We start from the raw sequence: 22,156 nt of genomic DNA on the forward strand, positions 1-22,156 counted from the left end.
AAACCAATGAACTTCACACTTCAAATGCCTGAGTTACATGCTATGTGAAATAAGTTAGTTAAAACAGAGTCGGGCAGTTTCCCAGACATTGTGATGGAGAGCTGTATGCACTCTGCATGAGTAGGACCTGCAGAGTCATTCCCTTCATTATGATGGCATTGGATTGAAATCTGAGTCAGCAAATGTTATATGCCAGACTCAGAGGACAAGGGTTCAAATCCCATGTGTACCAGTTACTCATTGTGAAACCTTGGGAATATCATTAAATTCCTCTATAAGTTGTTTTTATCTGCAAAATGAGGCTCACAAATTACCAAATATCAATGGTTGTTGTGAGGATTAAATTCCAGGAAAATTCCTGGAAACAGTTTAGTATAAAGTATAGCCCTATGGTGAGTTTTCAATAGATGCTTGCTATTTTCATTATTATTATATTTTGGAGCACTTAGGGTGGATTATTGGAGAAACTTAGATGGCAGTGGTTGTAGCTAGTCTCAAAGCCATTATCTCCCATTAACATTTACTTTGATATTCTCAAGTGTGTCAAAGCAACCTGATACCTTTCCAAACATTCTTTCACTGCTTCAGTCTTGCTAAAGTAGTTCAGAAACAAGGTGACCCATCAAAATCATGCGGTGCTTATTGACAACAAATTTCTATCCTTACGTTTAACTATTTATTCAGCAGTGGTTCTCATAGTATGATCTGGGGCTAAAAGCACTGCTAACATAGGCCTATACGAGACCTGTGGAATTGAAAATTTTGTGTAGTGCCTAATAATCTGTATTATTTACAAGCCATCCAGGTGATTTTAAAGCTCAAATAGAGAATAACTGAGTCCATGGATCTGATATTTGATAAGCAATTCCTGTGGTGTTTACTGATTCATTTGCATGTCATCATCAGGAAACTGGCACTGGAACAAGAACGTTACCCAAAATCACCCATTCCACGGTGATCATCTGCTGGTTTCCAGCCCTACAGCCAGAAACAGCCTCAGGATTCCCTTCCACTTACAGATCCTGGGCACAGAAATGGACTTAAATCACAGGAATCCCTCTCCTTTTCTACTTCCTTTGTCTACGACTTTAATCCCCACCAAACGTGTTCATTTGTTTTGTTTTTGGCATAAGCTTGTTATCAAGGCTGCTTTATTGTGGAATTCATGTAACTCACCTGTCATCAAATATTTAACTATGTCCCTACTGTGTGTTACGGCATCAAGAGAACAGAAAACATCATCATTCATGTGAAAACATTTTGAGAGACAAAAATGATCACTAACAGAGAAGATGTCAGTTTTTGCAAAGGGAGCTTCAGGAGGTGGGAAGATAACATTCTGTATTGGCTATTTAGACACTATTTAAATGTAGGAGAGTAAAATATAATTTTTAAGGTCTTGCAAAAGTTAGTGATAAAACATATTTATAGTATGTTCTGAAATATGTTTTCTATTTTCTATTTTATTGTTAAATTTCAAGGTCCCCCAAAACTACTGTAACCTAATAATAATTTAGTGAAAACAAAAACATTAAGATATAGCTTCATTGAAACACAGATGCCAAAATAATGGGGACTTTAAAATATTACTGTGGTAGAACTGTGCATCCTAAGCAAGCTCACAAATTTGTGCTTTTCTTTCTTTTTTTCTTTCTTTCTTTTTTTTTTTTTTTTTTTGACAGGCAGAGTGGACAGAGAGAGAAAGAGAGAAAGGTCTTCCTTTACGGTTGGTTCACACTCCAATGGCCGCTGTGGCCGGCACACTAAGGCCGGTGCGCTGAGGCCGGTGCACCGTGCTGATCCAAAGCCAGGAGCCAGGTGCTTTTCCCGGTCTCCCATGCGGGTGCAGGGCCCCAGGCCATCCTCCACTGCACTCCCGGGCCACAGCAGAGAGCTGGACTGGAAGAGGGGCAACCAGGACAGAATCCAGTGCCCCAACTGGGACTAGAACCCGGTGTGCCGATGCCGCAGGCAGAGGATTAGCCTATTGAGCTACGGCGCCAACCAAATTTGTGCTTTTCACACCTGACCTTGTCTCTTTTATGTTACCTAAGAGATAACTTTTTTCTATAGAAAATAGGATTTGATTTGTATAAATAAAAATCACATTTCCCAGCCTTACCAGTTTAATATGTTCCCGCTTCTGGTATTTTTCACTATAATATTGTTCTTGTCGAAGATTAAGTAGCTGCTGCTGTTGTTTGTCCTTCAAGTCTATTAACTTTTGAGTCATTTCTGCATCCAGGGCAGCAAGGTCTTGCTCAATCGTTGATGAGCCATGGTCAGGGCTGCTAGGTTCTGATCTGCAAAGAGAGAGGTGGACTCACAAAACATGCAGGTGGTAACAAGGTACAAGGAAGGCCATTCACCAGAACTCCTCCTAGAGAGGGCACTATGCTTGCAAATAAATATTTCAATAAGCTACTTGTGGTAGAGGGTCACACTCCACAGACATGCATAGCAGCACAATGTATCCAAGAGGTATGGGAGGAAGGGACCCTGATCCTGGAGTGGTAATGGTGAGAATGAGGCCCCTTTGGAAAAAAAAATAAGGATTTCAAACACTTTTATCTCAAACCTTGTATTTATTAGAGAGGGAGGCAGGGAGGGAAGGAAGGAGAAAGGGAGAGAGGGGGACAGAGGGGGAGAGGAGGAGGAGGAAGAGAGAGACAGAGAGAGAGAATGAATAAGAATGAATATCTATCTGCTGGTTCACTCCTCAAATGCCTACAACTGTCAGGGCTGGGCTGAGGTGGATGCTAAGACTCAGGATCTCAATCCAGGCCTCCTGTGTGGGTGGCAGGAATCCAACTCCTTGAGCCATTATCACTGCCTGGCTGGATCTGCATGGCAGGAAGCTGTGGTCAACAGGCTGAGCTGGAACTGAACCCAGGCATTCTGATATGACGTGGAGGCTTCCTAACCTCCAGGCTAAACACTTGATCCCCTTAACGTTTCTTGTCTAATGGGTCATGTGTAATGTCATTCTCATTCCCTGATAAAAGCCTCACTACACTGAGTGGATTCTTTTGGGGGGAAAGTTGAAGAAGTTTGCACCTGGATTGGTGTGGATTTAAAAAGAGAGCAGGTGTAGATGTCATGTGTAGATAACCCTTCTGCCTGACATCTGAATTCTCTTTCTGAACAAGCTTTTTAATAGCAATGACACATCATAATAATAAGGCTCTATGACAGCTGTATCAAATTCATTAATATCTTTGCTCAAACATCACTTTCCTCAAAATGCTTCAGTTAAAAGGGGGAAAAAAATTCCTTATTCTAAAATATGTATTTACTGAGTGCTTAACCTGAGTAGGATGGCTTTCTCCTCATTGTTCCTACAGAATTACACAGATATGAAAGCAGTTCTTATTAACTTATGGTGTGATTCCCTAAAATTCTGAGTTCTGTATTGTCACAGGTAGGAAACCATAGCAAGGAAGACAGAGTATTGAGAATGGGAACGAGACAGCAGGTAAGCTCTTTTCATTCGTATTTAACCCACCTGCTGGAGAAAGAAGGCTGAACTATCACTTTCTTTTTTTTTTTTTTAATATTACAAAATTTAAACAGATGATAGACTCATAGAGGCTATAAAGCTGATGTCTTAAGTAACTCACCCATGAAATGGGTGCAGGTTTTTTTAGAGGATAGCTAATGTTTTTGTTCTAAAAATAAATGCCCCTACTTTTCAGAATGTTCCCATTCTTCAACAGAAGACTTGAGCAGCTTAACAGGTTTTGCTATAAAAACAAATCACTCTTCTTAACAAACTGAAAATGGAAAAGGAAACCAAAAAAGTACACAGTTTTCACAGTTAACAATAAATAAAAGTGCAGTAAGTGTTCAAGTAGAATATGTAGCTTAAGAACTACATGTGAGTATTTGGCATAGGTCATCTTTTAAAGGCTCTCCGAGGGTCCCTGCCATTACTTATTGTGGTCATGACTGTTTGGTTATTGGCTGTTCCTGGCAGATGTGGATTTATATGTCCCCGGCCATTGCTTCTACCAGCATATGAAAACTGGTATCCCCATGACTCAGGGCCAGGTTGAATACCATTTCCCACTGGTCCAAATGTACCTGTACCCATATTACTATTCATGGAATTATTCTTCTGTTCACTGTGTGCCCCTTTGTTTTGCTGTCCTCGATCATCTGGATTGGGTTCACTGAAATTTGGCACTTCTGAGTAAACCATAGAAAACTCCTCAATTTTTTGAAGTTCACCGCCCCTTCCAGTATAGAGTGTTAGACGTCCTTTCCACATGGATGCATACCCTCTGGTCAACCGAATTATATCCCCTGGCTGTGTGAGACCTCCGATCTCATCCCACACGGAAATAGTGATGCTGCCCGTTTTATCTGCTACTTTGCACGATCTCACTTCATGGCCGTCTTTGGTTTTGGTCACGTGTCCTATCTCCAGCACAATAAAGACGACATTTAAGTTTTTCAGTCCGGGCTTAATATTTTTTATAAAAAAGGGCGGGTCGTTGACCCCATTCATATTGAGGCAGGTGCGGCTATGGCTGCGGAGACACCCGCAGGCAGGGCGGGGACGCGGCTTCCCACCCTCCCCGGGACAGGGGAGACCTTGGGCGGGGGTGGCGAGGAGGGGCAGAAAGCGGTTATTCAGGGATATTCAGGGACGGGGGGGGGGGGGGGGGGGGGGGCGGGGGGACAGCCCGCTCGGCACTCAGCCTAAAAAAAAAAAAAAAAAAAAAACGCGCTCACAAGTTCGAAAGAAGAAAAAAAAAAACGAACCACTCCACCCACCAACCCCACTCCCAACCCCGCGACAGGAAGGCAAGCGTGCGAACTGCCCCTATCTTTGGATAAAAGAAAAAAAAAAAAGGCAGCGAGGGACACCTCTGCCCTGAGTCCCACTCCCACACGGGCGCGCGCCCAGTCTGTCCCGGGCTCCGGGAAGGGACGGACTGTCCACTTTCAATTAATATCTATCACTTCATACTCTGTCTCCCTGTCTTTCCGTGAAGGTCAGACAGAATAAGTAGGGGAGCCTGCAATGTGATGTAGCAGGTAAAGCTGCCGCCTGCAGGGCCAGCATCCCACATGGGCACCGTCTTGAGTCCCAGCTGCTCGTCTTCCAATCCATCTCTCTGCTATGGCCTGGGAAAGTAGTAGAAGGTGGCCCAAGTCCCTGGGCCCCTGCACCCATGTGGGAGACCTGGAAGAAGCTCCGGCTCTGGATTGGCACAGCTCTGGCTGTTGAGGCCATTTGGGGAGTGAATCAGTCCTAGAAGACCCCCCCCCCCCCCCCCCCAGCTTCAGCCTCTCTGTAACTCTGCCTTTAAAATAAATAAATAAATCTTAAAAAAAAAAAAAAGAATAAGAGGAAGAAACTTCTTGGAATCAGCTGGCACCAATTCCCATTGCTTTTTCCTTGAATTGGGTCAGCAACAGTGGTATTGCATAAAGAAGGCAGTTGATTAAAGCTGGTGTTAGGCTCCTATTTTGTCAAATAAACGATGCAGAACTCTCTCAACAGTTTTGTGTGCAATGCCAAATGACAAGAAACTCTCTGTAAGGCTCATGTATTTGTAGAGATAAGGGTAGCAACCCTAATCCAAAAACTGAGTATCTGAGTGCTCCAAGACCTGAAACATTATGACCTCATGTGTCAGGAGGAGTCAAAATGCAGGTGCACTACAAATATTGTGTAAAATTACCTTCAGGCTACATATATATATATATATATATATATATATATATATGTTATACACATATATAATATACTTGGGTCCCATTCCCAGATACACAGACTATCTTTTTATGTTTATACAAATGTTCCAAAATCTGAAATAGAAAATATTTCTGGTCTAGAGAATTTCAGATAAGGGTTACACACTCTATACATCAGAACTGCATTGCAGCACTGAAGATACCCTCCAGCTTGACATGAACATGAGCTGCTTTTATCACCTTTGGTAGTGGGAATTCAGCAAAGCCAGAACAGAGGTGTTCCTTCAATCAGCTACAAACCCCACAGTGGAGCCAGCTCACACCGACTGGCCACTCACCATGAGCCGGGCACACACACAACACCCTGGCACATGTAATAATTTATCCAGGGACATGTCATGGGGGTACAGCAAGGAAACCTGCCAAAGGACAGACACCTAGGGCTGGGGAGAAACAGAGACAACCCTGTGCTTTTACCCACTGCATGTCATGACTGGACAGAAACTACTTTTGAGTAAACTCTTCTCAGTAGAGACAATGTATATTGGAGCAAGAAAATAATCTAATTGATGTGATGTCATTCATTACTCTGAAGTAGTTCCAGGTTTTTATTGTGTATCTGGGGAAATGGAAGAGACAAATATCACTGGATCTCAGTAGTTTTGCCACTTGAAGAAAAGCTTCCAATGAGCATTTAGATGCTCCACACTTAGGGACTTTTGCTTTTTGAGGGACTGTATAGACAACCAAGTGAACAACATTTTTGCACCTTCTGTAAAATCAGGATTGAGGATATTCCCCTGTTTGTTGTTAATGCTGCTGGTCTAAGATCCATGAGATAAATTCTTTGGTAACTAAAACTGAGAAAATATTTGTCTGCCTTGGAAGAGCACGAAAGTTCCCTTTAATCAGAACAGGAGAATTATCAACTCTATATTTCCTTTTCTCAGAAACTAAGAACTAAATTCAGTATTCAAGGACAGAAATTACATTAAATTATGGATGCTATTCAGTGGAAATATAATATGAGCTACATATGTGCTTTTTCCGACATCATTTATAACTTTTAGTAACAACATTAAAAAGTGAATATGGGGTGGGCTTTTGGCAGTCATTAAGTTGGGACACTTGGGATAACTGCACCCCTTATCAGAGTACACGGTTTGAGTCCTGGCTATTCTGATTTCAGTCTAGCTTACTACAAATACATCCCCTGGGAGGAAGCAGATGATGGCTCAAGTACCTGGGACCTTGTCAAATTAGTTAGGGGATTGAGTTTGAGTTCTAGGCTCCTGGCTCCTTACTGTTGTGGACCTTTGGAGAGGAACCAGTGGATGGAAGATTTGTCTCTCAGTCTCTATCTTTCAAATAAAATGAAAACAAATAGATGAAAATGTTTTAAAAAGTGAGATTAATTTTAGTAACATCATACTTAACCTAAAACATTGAAAATATTATGACTTCAACATAAAATTAAAACAAAATCAATAGGCATATAGGAGCTACTTTATATTTGTCTTCTTTTTTAAATGAAGTCTTAGATATCTGAAGTATGTTTTGTACTTCTAAGATGAGTTATCTCAGAATTGACGAGCTGCATTTCGAGGGCTTAGTAAGCACATGTGCCTGGTGGTCCCCGTATTGGAGAGCTGGTCTTCTAGACAGCTGGTAGACAGGTCAGTCTGTGCATGTGTATATGTGTGTGTTGTTGTTTTCTATTTTCATAGGATTTTTACATACATGTCTTCTACAATGGTACTTTGATACTTCATCAGAAGTTTGTAGGATATGACATATAAATAAGCAAATGAATAAACAAATGAATGCAAATCTATCAAAAAATAGAAATTTGTGAGATGTTCTGGGCCAAACTTTGCCTAAATTGGCTGCACAGCTGCAGGAAAATGCTAATTAGTTTAGCCTTCAGCTTCCTCCTTGAAGTAGTGATATATTTAATCTAGATGGCTTTGAAGGCTGCTCTAGCTCTAAGAAATGATGATTTTATTGCTTTTTAAAACCCAGTGGTGGGGCCAGTGATGTGGCATAGTAGGTTAAGTCTTTACCTGTGGTGCCGGCATCCCATATGGGTGCCAGTTCAAATCCTGGCTGCTCCACTCCCAACCCAGTTCTCTACTATGGCCTGAGAAAGCAGAGGAAGATGGCCCAAGTTCTTGGGCTGCTGCACCCATGTGGGAGACCCAGCTCCTGGCTTCTGGCTTCAGATTGACTCAATTTCCAGCCATTGTGGCGATTTTGGAAGTGAACCAGTGGTTGGAAGATCTCTCTGTCTCTCTTCGCACTCCCTATCTCTGTAACTGCCTCTCAAAAAAATAAATCTCAAAAATAAAATAAAATAAAACCCAGTCGTTTTGATTATGCTTTCAAGTTAGGCATATATTAAATAATATATTATAACAGGGATCTGTAAAATGCAACTTCCCTCTTGTGATAAACCGACATCAAATAAGGCAATTCAGTAAGGAAGACAATAAATGGATTTAAAAAGGGGTCTTCCAAAAGTTCATGGAAAATGTGTGTTACAAAGAAACACACTCATGGACTTCAAAATTATTTGCACTAAAATAAATGTTTTTAAATTCTGTTTCCTTGCGAATTTTGAAGTGTCTTTCATAATTTTAGCTCAGTTGACAGGTAGGTACATGCTCACATAGTTTTAGGATGATTTATAAAATATCCAGTTATACAATGAAATTTTATTTCTCAGGGGCAGTTATTACAAGGGCAAATCAAACCTTTGGAGACCCTTTAATAAGAAAGCTGGGCCCAGCATTGTGGCCAGCGGGGTAAGCCTCTGCCTGCCACGCCAGCATCCTGTATGGGTGCTGGTTGGAGTCCCAGCTGCTTCACTTCTGGTCCAGCTCCCTGCTGGTGTCCCTGTGAGAGTAGCAGAGGACAGCCCAAGTGCTTGGGCTCCTGTGCCCACATGGGAGACCTGGAAGAAGCTCCTGGCTCCTGGTTTCTCGGGTTGTTGTGGCCATTTGGGGAGTGAACCAGAAGATGGAAAAATCTGTCTCTGCCTCTCTCTCTGTGACTCTGCTTTTCAAATAAATAGAGTAAATCTAAAAAAAAAAAAAAAAAAAAAAAAGAAGAAGAAGAAGAAGAAAGCAAGCTAATGACAATTGATTCCATTATGATTTTCTAGAGCCATGAAGACCATTGGATTACATTTTAGCATATGTTTTTCCATTTGTTGGTCAACTCAGAAAAAATCAGGGTGTCTGATAAGAGTAATTTGTATACAGTAGCTATAGGAAATTAAGTGATGATTTAAATGATTTAAAAGGCTTTTCTTATCTGTGTGATGGTATTGTTTATTAAAATGCTAAATACACTGAAATGGAACTAAAAGATATGTTTGCTTTGCTTTTGAAAATGATGAACCTTCTAAAATATATTTTTTTTTCGACAGTCAGAGTTAGACAGTGAGAGACAGAGAGAGAGAGAGAGAGACAGAGAGAAAGGTCTTCCTTTTCCCATTGGTTCACCCCTCAAGTGGCCGTTATGGCCACTTCGGATCGCTGCGACGATCCGAAGTCAGGAGCCAGGTGCTTCCTCCTGGTCTCCCATGCGAGTGCAGGGTCCAAGCACTTGGGCCATCCTCCACTGCACTCCCGGGCCACAACAGAGAGCTGGACTGGAAGAGGAGCAACTGGGACAGAATCCAGCGCCCCGACTGGGACTAGAACCCAGGGTGCTGGTGCCTCAGGAAGAGGATTAGCCTAGTGAGCCATGGCGCCAGCCAAAATATATACTTTTTAATACCACAAATAGCATTCTATTTTTAAATAGTTAGGAGTTGAAGCTTATGAAGATTTTTTAAGGAGTTTTAACATTTATTTTTTATTTGAGAGGCAGAGTCACAGACAGAGAGAGGGAGAAACAGAGAGAAGTCTTCCATTTGCTGGTTCACTCCCCAAACAACTGCAATGGCTGGAGCTGGGCCTGTCTGAAGCCAGGAGCTTCTTCCAGGTCTCCCACATGGGTGCAGGGGCCCAAACACTTGGACCATCTTCCACTGCTTTCCCAGACCATTAGCAGGAAGCTGGATCAGAAATGGAGCAGCTGGGACTTGAATTGGTGCTCATATGGGATGCTGGCACTGCAGGTGGAGGCTTAACCTACTTCCCCACAGTGCTGGCCTGATGAAGATCTTAGAACAGTGGCTTGAACAACGCTCTGTTAGTGTTCACTAAACAACATTTAAAAAATATATTTTTGGCCGGCGCCGTGGCTTAACAGGCTAATCCTCCGCCTTGCGGCGCCGGCACACCGGGTTCTAGTCCCAGTTGGGGCGCCGGATTCTATCCCGGTTGCCCCTCTTCCAGGCCAGCTCTCTACTATGGCATGGGAAGGCAGTGGAGGATGGCCCAAGTCCTTGGGCCCTGCACCCACATGGGAGACCAGGAGAAGCACCTGGCTCCTGGCTTTGGATCAGCACGATGCGCTGGCCGCGGCGGCCATTGGAGGGTGAACCAATGGCAAAAAGGAAGACCTTTCTCTCTGTCTCTCTCACTATCCACTCTGCCTGTCAAAAAAAGAAAAAAAAGTATATATTTTTGGCAGATAAATAAACTGTGTGGATGACAAGGACTGTTCACTCCCTAAAGGGACAACAGCACAATTTTAAATAATTATATTTTACTTCCATTTCCCTAATTAGTAAATTTTAAAGAAAAATTTTTATATAAAAATTAATAATGCTGATTATAAAGTTTCATTTGCAAAATATTCATTGTCAACAGGTTCATAAAAGAAGCCTGCAAAGGATGTTGAAGAAAATTCCAGAAATCTACATAGAAAAGTAACATCTGAGATGGTGGATGAGTAACTTTATTTGGTTATGTTATTTCATGCATCCATTTGCAGTGTAGAGAATTCCAAAGAGGCATGAGAGGATTCTGAATCCTCTGTAGAGAACACTTTTAGAAAGCTATCATGTGTCAATAAAGATGCTGTTTCCAGACCTACCATATCATAGGGCAGAAACGGGGTCCCAGGGGTTACCTGCTATGACTCTACCATGACTATAGTCTTATGCATTGCAGGTTGTATTGGCTGGGGCACATAGCCTCACTGAGCTTCAAGTCTAACATGTCTAATATGAGTGATGCCTGTACCTGTAGGAAATACATGCAATAGCGCATTTAAGAGCTTAGCACATGTAGCTGATTTAATAGTTTCTCCTCAGATTAATGTCCTTCCTGGAACTTCAGTTGTGACCCTATTTGAAAACAGAGTTGTTGCAAATGTAGTGCAGGTTGAGCATCCCTAATCTGAATGTGCAAAGTTGAAATGCTCCAAACTTTGAAACTCCTGAGTACTAATATGACACTGAAAATGGTGGATCATAGCGATGGGTCACAGTCAAAACACAGGCACACTAAAAATACTGTTACCTTCAGGATATGTGTTAGGAGTATATGAAACATAAATGAATTTCATATTTAGACATGGCTCTCAGTCCCAACATTGTGTATACAATGTTCCAAATCCCTAAGAGGATCTGAAATATTTCTGATTGCATTCATTTCCAATACTTAACTCATAGTTAAGATGAGGTTACAGTGGATTAGTGTGGACCTTAATCTAATGAATGTTGTGCTTAAAAGAAGAGAGAAACTTGGATACAATCATGCCTTTGCAGAGAGAATGCCATGTGATGATGGAGAGTGAGACTGGACTGACGTATCTATAAGCTACAGAATGTCAAGGACTGCTGGCAGCCATGAGAAGCTAGAAGAGACACGAAAGATTCTTTCCTTAGACCTTGCACAGAGAGTATAGTGCTGCTGGTAACTTGATTTTGGACTCCTAGCCTGTAGAACTATGAGAGAATATATTGCTATTGTTAAGAGCCACCTAGTTTATGGTACCTTGTACAGTGGCTTAGGATACAGCACATACGCCTGACACTTCCTTGATATTCAGCAGAGTGGCTGTTCCAGGAATGGGAAGAGCCCCTTCCTAGGGGGAGAAAACAGGAAATCCAGTGTGGTCAGCCAGACCCTGTATTCTCAAAGTTCAAGGATAAGCTCTGGTGAACAGCACACATGTAGGATTCTGAGAACAAATGATCTGAATTCCTCGTAGAAATTAGTAAGTAGAAAGTCAGAATCATAACATTAAGCAGCAGGTGTTTGCTATGGTTTAGGGGCAGAGCTTGCAATCTTCATGCAAGAGATTTGAACTGAAGAAGGAAGGGCTCATGAGCCTGGGAAATCTTCAGTGCCCGGTCTCATCATGGTGGAATCTCAGCAGAGGGTATGGGTTTTCATGTAGGGTGCCAGGGCATATGGCTGGAAAGCAAGGCAGGAATTAGTACAGAGGGCCTTTATGACACATCTAATTTCTGGAATGCTCCTTTGGGATTGCAAACCAGTGCCCATGCATGGGAAGTCTATGGACAAGAGCATCAGCAAATCCTTGGGACTTGTTAGAAAAGCAGATGCTCAGGCCTGACCCTTGCTCTCTGAGGTGCAGACGCAGGGGTCTGTGTCCCAGGAAGCTCTCCAGGTTTATCTCATGCACACTAAAATTTGAGATGCACTGGTGTGGTGTAGACAATGGCGTGTCTTAGGATGGCAGCAAGGGCTGGCAAACTGCAATCACACAGTGGGTTTCCAGCCCTATATCCTATGTTCCCTTTAAAATAAATGAAAATTATATTTCCTTTCCTCTATTTTTACCATCCTCATTCTAGACCAAACTACCCTCACTACTGATCAGGGCTCATGAAGAAGTTTCCCAACTGGGCCTCTACTCTAATGTGCTCAATTTGCACTGTTCAGCGATGTCTAGGGCCAGCAATATCAGCATCACCTGGTGCTGCTCAGGCCTCAACTCAGCCTTACAGAATCAGAACCTGCATCTAACAAGATCCTCAGTGACTCATCAGCTTAAGAAGCCCAGAATGAGCATTCATGTTCCCCACAGCAGCTTAGAGTCATTTTCTGAGAATATTAATTGGACTATATCAATTCCACTTATTTTTTCTATCATACTTAGAATAAATTCTGAACCATTTGTCTCAGTCCAGCTCTAAATAACTCAGCGATATGATTATCCCTCCTTCAAGGGTACTTTAGAAAGTTCAGAAAAGATGCATTTATTTAGGGACAAAAGAATTTTGAACTCTGTGCATAGTTTTTTTTTTTCATTGTATGCATTTTCCATTATTTTGGAAGGTCTCTGACTTCCTCTTCTTTCACTCTACCCATGGTTTACTAGGTCTCATCCACTTGGCCAAATTAACTGTTCCTAGAACAAGTTCTTTTTCCTCCTGCCTCAAGGGCTTTGCATTTCCTGTTCGCTCAGCCTAGAATAATTTTCCTTAGTTCTGAGTACCACTGACTTTGCTTTAATCTTGATGTGCTACTTTATTGCAAAGCAACGGGTCAAAAGTGCTCTCTGTTCCCTATTCATTCTCCCTCCCACTATCTTGTATATGTCTTTCTTTCATAGTCCTTGTCACAGACTAAAATTGTTATATCCTTGCTTATTTATTGTTCATCTTTCCAGCATTACCACATTAGCTATTTGAAGAGGTTAACTGTATAAGTCGTGTTCATTGCTGTGTCCCCCAGGGCACAAAGGCACTCAATAAATATTAGTTAAATGAATGTATGAGAGAAGCTTCTCACCATGAAGGGTAGGGTCCACGGAGCCCTGGGGGTGCACACATAGAGGTTCCCAGGGGTTTCAGATAAAGCAGCAAAGGATAGTTGAGACTTCTCTTTTGTATAAGACAATGTGCCTCTTCAACCAGCTCCCAGGAATACCACATAAAATTTTATGTCTGCAAGATTGGCAGCTATAAAATGGGAAGTCAGCCAGTATTATTATCACAGGCTAGAATTGATGGAAGGGCTTCCTATATATCTACTCTCAGAATTTCGCTTAATAAATTCAGCCCAGAAAAAACTAAGTTGGGTTGACTCAAGACCTGTAGAGATTGAAGGAGGTTGGCTGACTTTCCTTCTAGTGGTGGTGTAGGTCCCAAAATACAAGAGTACCTCAAAAAGTTCATGGACAAATGAAATTAAAATATAAGCTTAAATTTTTGAAATTTAATCCATAGGTTTTTTTCATAATATGCACTTTTCAACATACCCTTGTATGGTATAAAACATCAAAATTCCATGTAAATTACTCTTTTCTGTCATATTATAAAACAAACAAAAATACTCATTCAGCTTACTTTTTCTTACTGTCCTTTTTGGCCGTCTTTTCCAAAGCTGCCCTCCTTCTCAAGTAGTCATTCTGAATCTCATTGTATTTTGTAGTGTGTTCTTTGATAAGGTCAGTAGTTTTCTTGTGGTGTCTCTTAACCAGGTCTTTCATTTCTTTGTAGTGCTTCTTCTGAAGTTTCACAAATGATTTTTGTTGCTTTAGCTCTTCAATAGTTTGTGCTTCCACTTCTGCAACAAATGAAAGTCAGAACTAAGTGACATGGAGAAACTCAACATCCTGATGAAGGAGGAAGAAGCATCCTGCTCATTGAGCAACACTTGTCTGCTCCCACCACCTGGAGCTTATGAGCACAGCTTGGACGCCAAATATATCTGGTTTCCAATCTGGCTCTATCACTTGATAACTTCAAGATTATATTACCAAACTTCTTTTTTTTTTTTTTTTTGACAGGCAGAGTGGACAGTGAGAGAGAGACAGAGAGAAAGGTCTTCCTTTTGCCGTTGGTTCACCCTCCAATGGCCGCCGCGGTAGCGCGCTGCGGCCGGCGCACCGCGCTGTTCCGATGGCAGGAGCCAGGTGCTTCTCCTGGTCTCCCATGGAGTGCAGAGCCCAAACACTTGGGCCATCCTCCACTGCACTCCCTGGCCACAGCAGAGAGCTGGCCTGGAAGAGGGGCAACCGGGACAGGATCGGTGCCCCGACCGGGACTAGAACCCGGTGTGCTGGCGCCGCAAGGCGGAGGATTAGCCTGTTGAGCCACGGCGCCGGCCTATTACCAAACTTCTAAAAAAAAAAATCCGATTTCTTCCTTTGTATTATCTTTTTAAGCTTGGACTCCCCAGAAGCAGAACCCAGGAAGGGAGTTGAGGTGGATGGCATTTACAGAGGAGCCGTCAGAGTCAGGAAGTGAGGGAGGCAGATAGGATAGGGTAAGAAGCTCAGCAGATTAGTGGCTTTAGCTGGAACTTGGCTTCTGACCCCATCAGAAACACTGGGGTGTCCATCTTAACACAGCACTGGTGTCAAGGGAAGCAAGAAAATCAGCTTCTTGCTTATTTGGGACAATCAGTGCAGGGGGTTGGGGGACCATAATCTTTGGGAAAAGAAGCTTCCTGTTAGCTGAGGGCAATTTTTTCAGAGAAAGGGAAGCTACGGGCTGTTAGCAGCCAACTCTCAGTACAGCTGGAAGATGAGTGCACCAGATGTACAGAGAATCTGCACAGGGCACCCACAGCATCTGCTCTGATGCTTATAACTCCTACTACTTTATGGGGTTGTTACAATGATAGAATAAAGCAATTTCATGGAAAGTAGTTAACGTAGTTTCTGGCACAGTTCCTGAGAAGCTGAGCAAATGCTTGTTCAGGTTCTACAGCACCATCTCTAAAGAGTGCTATTCATAGTGCAGGCACTGCAGGTTTGTACCAGTATCACAATAGTATATACCAATAAAAAGACTTGGGAGAAGAGCCCTTAATCTATTTTGTATAAAGGCATCAGAAAGGTTAGTATCAGCTTACATTACTACATAGTATTTTACCCAATGCTGATAAATTTTTTAATGTGACAGAGTCTGACCTTAAAGCATTCTGCATTTTACTGACATGATCCAACAATTCTAGAATATGTATTTTAAAAATACATTAACATTTCTCAAATAAAGATGCATCCTGAGGCTGGTGCTGTGGCGTAATGAGCTAAGCCTCTGCCTGTGGTGCTGGCATCCCATATGGGTGCCAGTTTGTGTCCTGGCAGCTCTTCTTCTGATTCAGCTCCCTGCTATTGCCTGGGAAAGCAGTAGGAGATGGCCAAGTGCTTGGGCTCCTGCACCTGCGTGGGAGACCAAGGAGAAGCTTCTGGCTCCTGGCTTTGGATTGGCCCAGCTCAGGCCATTGTGGCCATTTGGGGAGTGAGCCAGTGGATGGACAACCTTTCCCTCTGTCTCTCCCTCTCTCTGTCTAACTCTGCCTTTCAAATAAATCAATAAAATCTTAGGAAAAAATGCATCCTATGGTCAACAGTGTCATAGTGCCTTGGTGCTTTCCTTTCTTAGTGATTCATGAACAGTAGGGTGCCTTATAATTGATGGTGTCCTAACTCTACTGAATTGCCATCTATCTGGACATAGATTAAGTCACAGTTCACTTGATTCCTTCCTTTGCTTTGAACTTTCTGCTTCTGGTAACAAAAAATATGTTGCCATAAATATTTAGAGCCATTAAAAGATTCAGAAATAATATATGCCATGAATGAATAACAGACTTGAATGGAAAATGAGATGTCTAGGAGATAAACATTAGAATCAGAATAATAATTTATACCCCTAAATGTTAAAGTCTTTAAGCATCAAAATAAGCTTCCTTTTCTTATAGTGTGTCTATTCTCCTGATATTTGAATCCTTTAGATAAGGAAACTGTGGAAACAACCAGGTACATTTATTTAATAGTTTCCCTCAGGCCTGAATGGACTCATTATGGTTGCCCAATATGTTTTTACATTAAGAATTTATAATGTTGAGGAACTGAAGCATTTTTGCAACACATTCAATCTTGCTTTTTTTTTTTTTTAAAAAAAAGGGTTGCAGCACAACAACTATGGGCAGTATAGAAATAGGATTATGGATATTTTATCTTATTATAAAAAATTCTCTGTAGACTAGTATTTTTAGAGAGTTTAAATATGAAAAACTATTCCTTAGATACACTGTTAATATAATGTCCATTTATTTAAAGACACAAGTATCACTCCTAAATATGTTATTCAGGGATAACAACAGCTAATATATTGGTTCACACTCATTCACTGCCTTTTGTCTATGCGTTTATGTACCTTTAAATAATAGTGGACTCATATTCTATGAGCAATTTTGTCATTTTAAAAATTAATGTTATATTGTTTCCCATTGAACTCAGTCTTCTAAAACACATTTTGTTTTATTTCAATATCTTTCTTTTTTTTCCAAAGAAACATTTTATTTAATGAGTACAAATTTTATAAGTGCAACTTTAGGAACATAGTGATTCTTCCCACCATAACTGCCCTCTCACCCCACCGTCCCATGCCCACCTACTTCTCCCATTTCCAGTCCATTAAGAAAACAACAACAACAACAACAACAAAAAACTGTTCCTCAACGATCAAGACAAGGGCAGTTCAAGTCATTGCTTCCCAAAGTGTCAATTTCACTTCTACAGATTTCCTTTTAGGTGCCCTATTAGTTATCACAGATAAGGGAGAACATATGGTATTTGTCACTTTAGGACTAGCTTATTTCACTAAGTATGTTGTTTTCCAGATTCATCCATTTTGTTGCAAATGACCAGATTTCATTTTGTTTTACTGCTTTGTAATATTCCATGATGTACATATCCCATAATTTCTTCATCCAGTCTTCAGTTGATGGGTATTTGGGTTGATTCCATGTCTTAGATATTATGCATTGAGCTGCAATAAACATGGGGGTGCAGATAAGTCTTTTATTTGATTATTTCATTTCCCTTGGGTAAATTCCCAGGAGTGGGATGGCTGGCTCATATGGTAAGTCTATATTCAGATGTCTGTTGTATCTCCAAACTGACTTCCATAGTGGTTTTACCATTTTACATTCCAAACAACAGTGGATTAGCGTACCTTTTTCCCCAAACTCTCATCAGCATTTGTTGTTTGTTGATTTTTGTATAAAAGCCATTCTGACTGGGGTGTGGTGAAACCTCATTGTGGTTTTGATTTTCATTTCTCTGACAGCTAGTGATCCTGAACATTTTTTCATGTGTCTGTTGGCCATTTGGATTTCCTCTTTAGAAAAATATCTGTTTAAGTCCTTGGCGCATTTCTTCACTGGGTTGTTCGTTTTGTTGTTGTGGAGTTTCTTTTTTTAAAATTTTTTTTGACAAGCAGAGTTAGACAGTGAGAGAAAGAGATGCAGAGAGAGAGAGTTACAGAGAGACAGAGAGAAAGGTCTTTCTTCCGCTGGTTCACTCCCCTAATGGCCGCGACAGCTGGCGAAATGCTGATCTGAAGCCAGGAGCAAGGTGCTTCCCCCAGTCTTCCATGTGAGTGCAGGGACCCAAGCACTTGGGCCATCCTCCACTGCCCTCCCGGGCCACAGCAGAGAGCTGGACTGGAAGAGGAGCAACCGGGACTAGTACCCAGTGCCCCAACTGGGACTAGAACCCGGGTGCCAGGGCCGCAGGTAGAGGATTAGCCTAGTGAACATGGCGCCGGTGTGGAGTTTCTTGATATCTTTATACATTCTGGTTATTGCTTCTTTATCAGTGCATTGCTTGCAAATAATTTCTCCCATTCTGTCAGTTGCCTCTTCATTTCGCTGTTTATTTTTTTTTTTTCAGTACAGAATCTTCTCAATTTGATGTAATCTCATTTCTTAATTTTGGCTTTGATTGCCAGTGCCTCTGTGGTCTTTTCCAAGAACTTTGTGCCAATAACTTGCAGGGTTTCCACAATGTTCTCTAATAACTTGATTGGATCAGGTCATAGATTTAGGTCTTTAATCCATTTTGAATGGATTTTCATTTAAGGTGTAAGGTAGAGGTACTGCTTCATACTCCTGCATGTAGAATCCAGTTTTCCCAGCACCATTTGTTGAAGATACTGTCCTTGCTCCAGGGATTCGTTTTAGCTTCTTGGTTTCTGACATTTGTATTTGGTTCCATTGGTCTACCCATCAGTTTTTGTACCAGTACCAGGCTGTTTTGATTATAACTGCCTTGTAGTATGTCTTGAAATCTGGTATTGTGGTGCCTCCAGCTTTTTTTTTTTTTTTTTTGTATATGATTGCTTTAGCTATCCGAGGTCTCCTGTGATTCCATATGAACTTCAGCATCATTTTTTCCAGATCTGAGAAGATTGCCTTTGGTATTTTGATTGGTATCACATTGAATCCTTAAGTTGCTTCTTGGAGAATGAACATTTTGATGAAATTGGTTCTTCAAATCCATGAACTTGGAAAATTTGTCCATTTTTTGTATCTTCTATTTCTTTCTTTAATGTTTTGTAATTCTCATTGTAGAGATCTTTGACATCCTTGGTTAAATTCTAAGATATTTAAATTTTTGTGTAGCTCGTGTGAATGGAATTTATCTTAGAAGTTTTTTCTCAGCCGTGGCATTGTCTATGTATACAAAGGCTGTTGCTTTTTGCGGACTGATTTTATATCCTGCTACTTTATCAAACTTTTCTATGAGTTTCAATAGTCTCTTGGTGGAGTCTTTTGGATCCCCTATATATAGAATCATGTCATCTGCAAATAGGGATAGTCTGACTTTCACTTTCCCAATTTGAATCCCTTTGATTTCTTTTTCTTGCCTAATGGCTCTGGCTAAAACTTCCAGGATTATATTGAATAGCAATGGTGAGAGTGGACATCCTTGTCTGGTTCTGGAACTTGGTGGGAATGCTTCCAACATTTCCATGTTCAATAGGACGCTGGCCATGGGTTTGTCATAAATTGCCTTGATTGTGCTGAAGAATGTTCCTTCTATACTTAATTTACTTAGAATTTTCATCATGAAAGGGTATTGTATCTTATCAAATACTTTCTCTGCATCTATTGAGATAATCACTAGGTTTTTGTTCAGTTTGTTAATGTGCTATATCACATTGACTGATTTGCAAATTTTGAACTATCCTTGCATACCAGGGAAAAATCCCACTTGGCCTGGGTGGCTGATCTTTCTGATGCGTTGTTGGATTCGATTGGCCAGAATTTTGTTGAGGACTTTTGTGTCTATGTTCATCAGGGAAATTGGTCTGTAGTTCTTGGTTTGTTCTATCTTTTTATGGTTTAGGAATTAAGGTGATGCTGGCTTCATCGAAAAAATTTGGGAGGGTTCCCTCCATTTCAATTGTTTTGAGTAAATAGAGAAGAAGTGGAGTTAGTGCTTATTTAAATGTCTGATAGAATTCAGCAGTAAAGCCATCTGGTCCTGGGCTTTCCTTTGTTGGGAAGGTCTTTATTACTGATTCAATTCCATCTTAGTAATGAGTCTGTTCAAGTTTTCTATGTCTTCATGGCTCAGTTTTGGTAGGTTTCATGTGTCCAGGAATCTATCCATTTCTTCTAGGTTTCCCAGTTTATTGGCATACAGCTCTTTGTAGTAATTTCTGATGATTCTTTTTATTTCTGTGGTATCTGTTGTTACATTTCATTTTTCACCTCTGATTTTATTGATTTGGGTCTTTTTTCTGTTTTTTTGTTGTTGTTGTTGTTAGTTGGGCCAATGGTGTGTCAATTTTGTTTAGTTTATTTTTTTCAAAAAAATTAGCTCTTCATTGTGCTGATCTTTTGTATAGTTTTTTGAATTCATTCTTGTTGATTTCTTATTTTAATTATTTCTTTTCTCTCACAGGTTTTGGGTATGGTTTGCTGTTGTTTTTCTATATCCTTGAGATACATTGATAGCTCATTTATTTGATGCCTTTCCAATTTATTGATGTAGGCACAAGTTGCTATAAACTTTCCTCTTAACACTGCTTTTGCTGTATCCCACAAGTTTTGATATGTTGTGCTGTTGTCTTTGTTTGTTTCCAGAAATTTTTTGATTTCTTCTATGACCCACTGTTCATTCAGGAACATGTTGTTAAGTCTCCAACTGCTTGCATATGTTCTAGAGATTTCTGAGTTGCTGATTTTCAGCTTCAATGCAGTGTGTCTGAGAAGATGTATGGTCTGATTTTTATTTTTTTGAATTTAATGAGACTTGTTTTATGGCCTAGCATGTGGTCAATCCTAGAGAAGGTTCCATGGACTGCTGAGAAGAATGTCTATTCCCCAACTGTAGGATGGAAAGTTCTGTAGATATTTGTTAGGTCCATTTAGTCTATAGTACTGATTAACTCTGCTGTTTCTTCGCTGATTTTCTGTCTGGTTGATCTGTCCCACTGCTGAAAGTGGGGTATTGAAATCCCCTATTACTACTGTATTTGAGTATATGTCTCCCTTTAGATCCTTTAACATTTCTTTTAAATAGCCAGGTGCCCTGTAAATAGGTGCATATATGTTTATAATAGTTATATCCTTCTTTTTGAATTGATCCCCTAATCATTACATGGTGTGCTTCTTTGTCTCTTTTAACAGTTTTTGTGTTAAAGTCTATTTTGTCTGATATTAGGATGACTACACCAGCTCTTTCTTGGTTCCTGTTAGCATGGAATATCTTTTTCCATCATTTCACTTTCAGTTTGAGTGCATCTTTGTTAGTGAGATATGTTTTCTGTAGGCAGCAAATAAATGTTTTTTGTTTTTTAATCCATTCAGCCAGTCTGTGTCTCTTAACTAGATAGTTAAGGCCATTTACATTCAAAGTGATTATTAATAAGTAATGACTTTGCCCTGCCATTTTTCCATAAATATTCCTAATTTTTTACTTTGGATTTCCTTTGTACTTTTACTGGGAGATTTACTTCCTTTTCCTTCTTCCATAGTGATGACCATGTTTTTGTGTTTCTGTGCGCAGCATATCCTTAAGCATCTTCTGCAGGGCTGGATTGGTCATGACAAATTCTTTCAATTTCTGTTTGTCATGGAAGGTCTTTATTTCACCTTCATTCATAAATGAGAGCTTTGCAGGCTATAGTATTCTGGGTTGATAGTTTTTTTCTCTTAAACTTAGAATATATCTCACCATTCTCTCCTAGCCTATAAGGTTTCTGATGAGAAGTCCACTGTGAGTCTAATTGGAGATCCTCTGAAAGTAACAGGTGTTTCTCTGGTGCACACTTTAGAATCTTTTTGTTGTTGTTGTTTTACTATTGAGAGTCTGATTATAATGTGTTGTGGTGAAGATCTTTTCTAGTCATGTCTATTAGTTCTATGTGTTTCCTGTACTTGGATGCCCTCTTCTTTCTCTAAATTGGGGAAATTTTCTGTTATTATTCCACTATAAAGTTCTTCTAATCTCTTCTCTCTTTCCACGCTTTTAGGAACTCCTAGAACCTGTATGCTGGGTCGTTTGATAGTATCCTGTGGATCCCCAAAACTGTCTTAGTTTTCTAATTTCTTCTTCTTGTGTTTGGTCTGACTGTATAATTTCCTGCGCTTTGTCTTCTGATATTCTTTCTTCTGCTTCACTGATTCTGTTGTTAAGGCTCTACACTGTATTTTTTATTTGTTTTATTGATTCTGCATTTCTAAGATTTTATTTTGATTTCTCTTTAAGATCTCAATTTTGTGGGAGAAATTTTCTTTCATGTCATGTATGGTTTTCATTAGTCCATGCA

The 22,156-nt window shown here is 40.5% G+C and overlaps 2 protein-coding genes across 6 annotated transcripts in view; both read right to left on the reverse strand.

Moving 5' to 3' along the window:
* The window catches only part of PLCB1 (phospholipase C beta 1), an 848,015-nt gene that overhangs the window by 160,267 nt on the left and 665,592 nt on the right, over positions 1-22,156 (reverse strand). For all 5 annotated transcript variants that reach the window (XM_062203876.1, XM_062203874.1, XM_062203875.1 and 2 more), the window contains exons 26-27: positions 13,925-14,144; positions 2,123-2,303 (exon numbers count right to left, since the gene is read on the reverse strand). In XM_062203876.1, coding sequence (XP_062059860.1) covers positions 2,123-2,303; positions 13,925-14,144 — 401 coding nt within the window. The remainder of the gene's footprint in view (positions 1-2,122; positions 2,304-13,924; positions 14,145-22,156) is intronic.
* Positions 3,552-4,510, reverse strand: LOC133767842 (SOSS complex subunit B2-like). The gene has a single exon (XM_062202284.1). The coding sequence runs from the start codon at positions 4,508-4,510 to the stop codon at positions 3,896-3,898; it is 615 nt and encodes a 204-aa protein (XP_062058268.1). The 3' UTR covers positions 3,552-3,895.

Source organism: Lepus europaeus, chromosome 10, assembly GCF_033115175.1.
Source record: "Lepus europaeus isolate LE1 chromosome 10, mLepTim1.pri, whole genome shotgun sequence".
In the NCBI taxonomy this organism is placed as follows: Eukaryota; Metazoa; Chordata; class Mammalia; order Lagomorpha; family Leporidae; genus Lepus; species Lepus europaeus.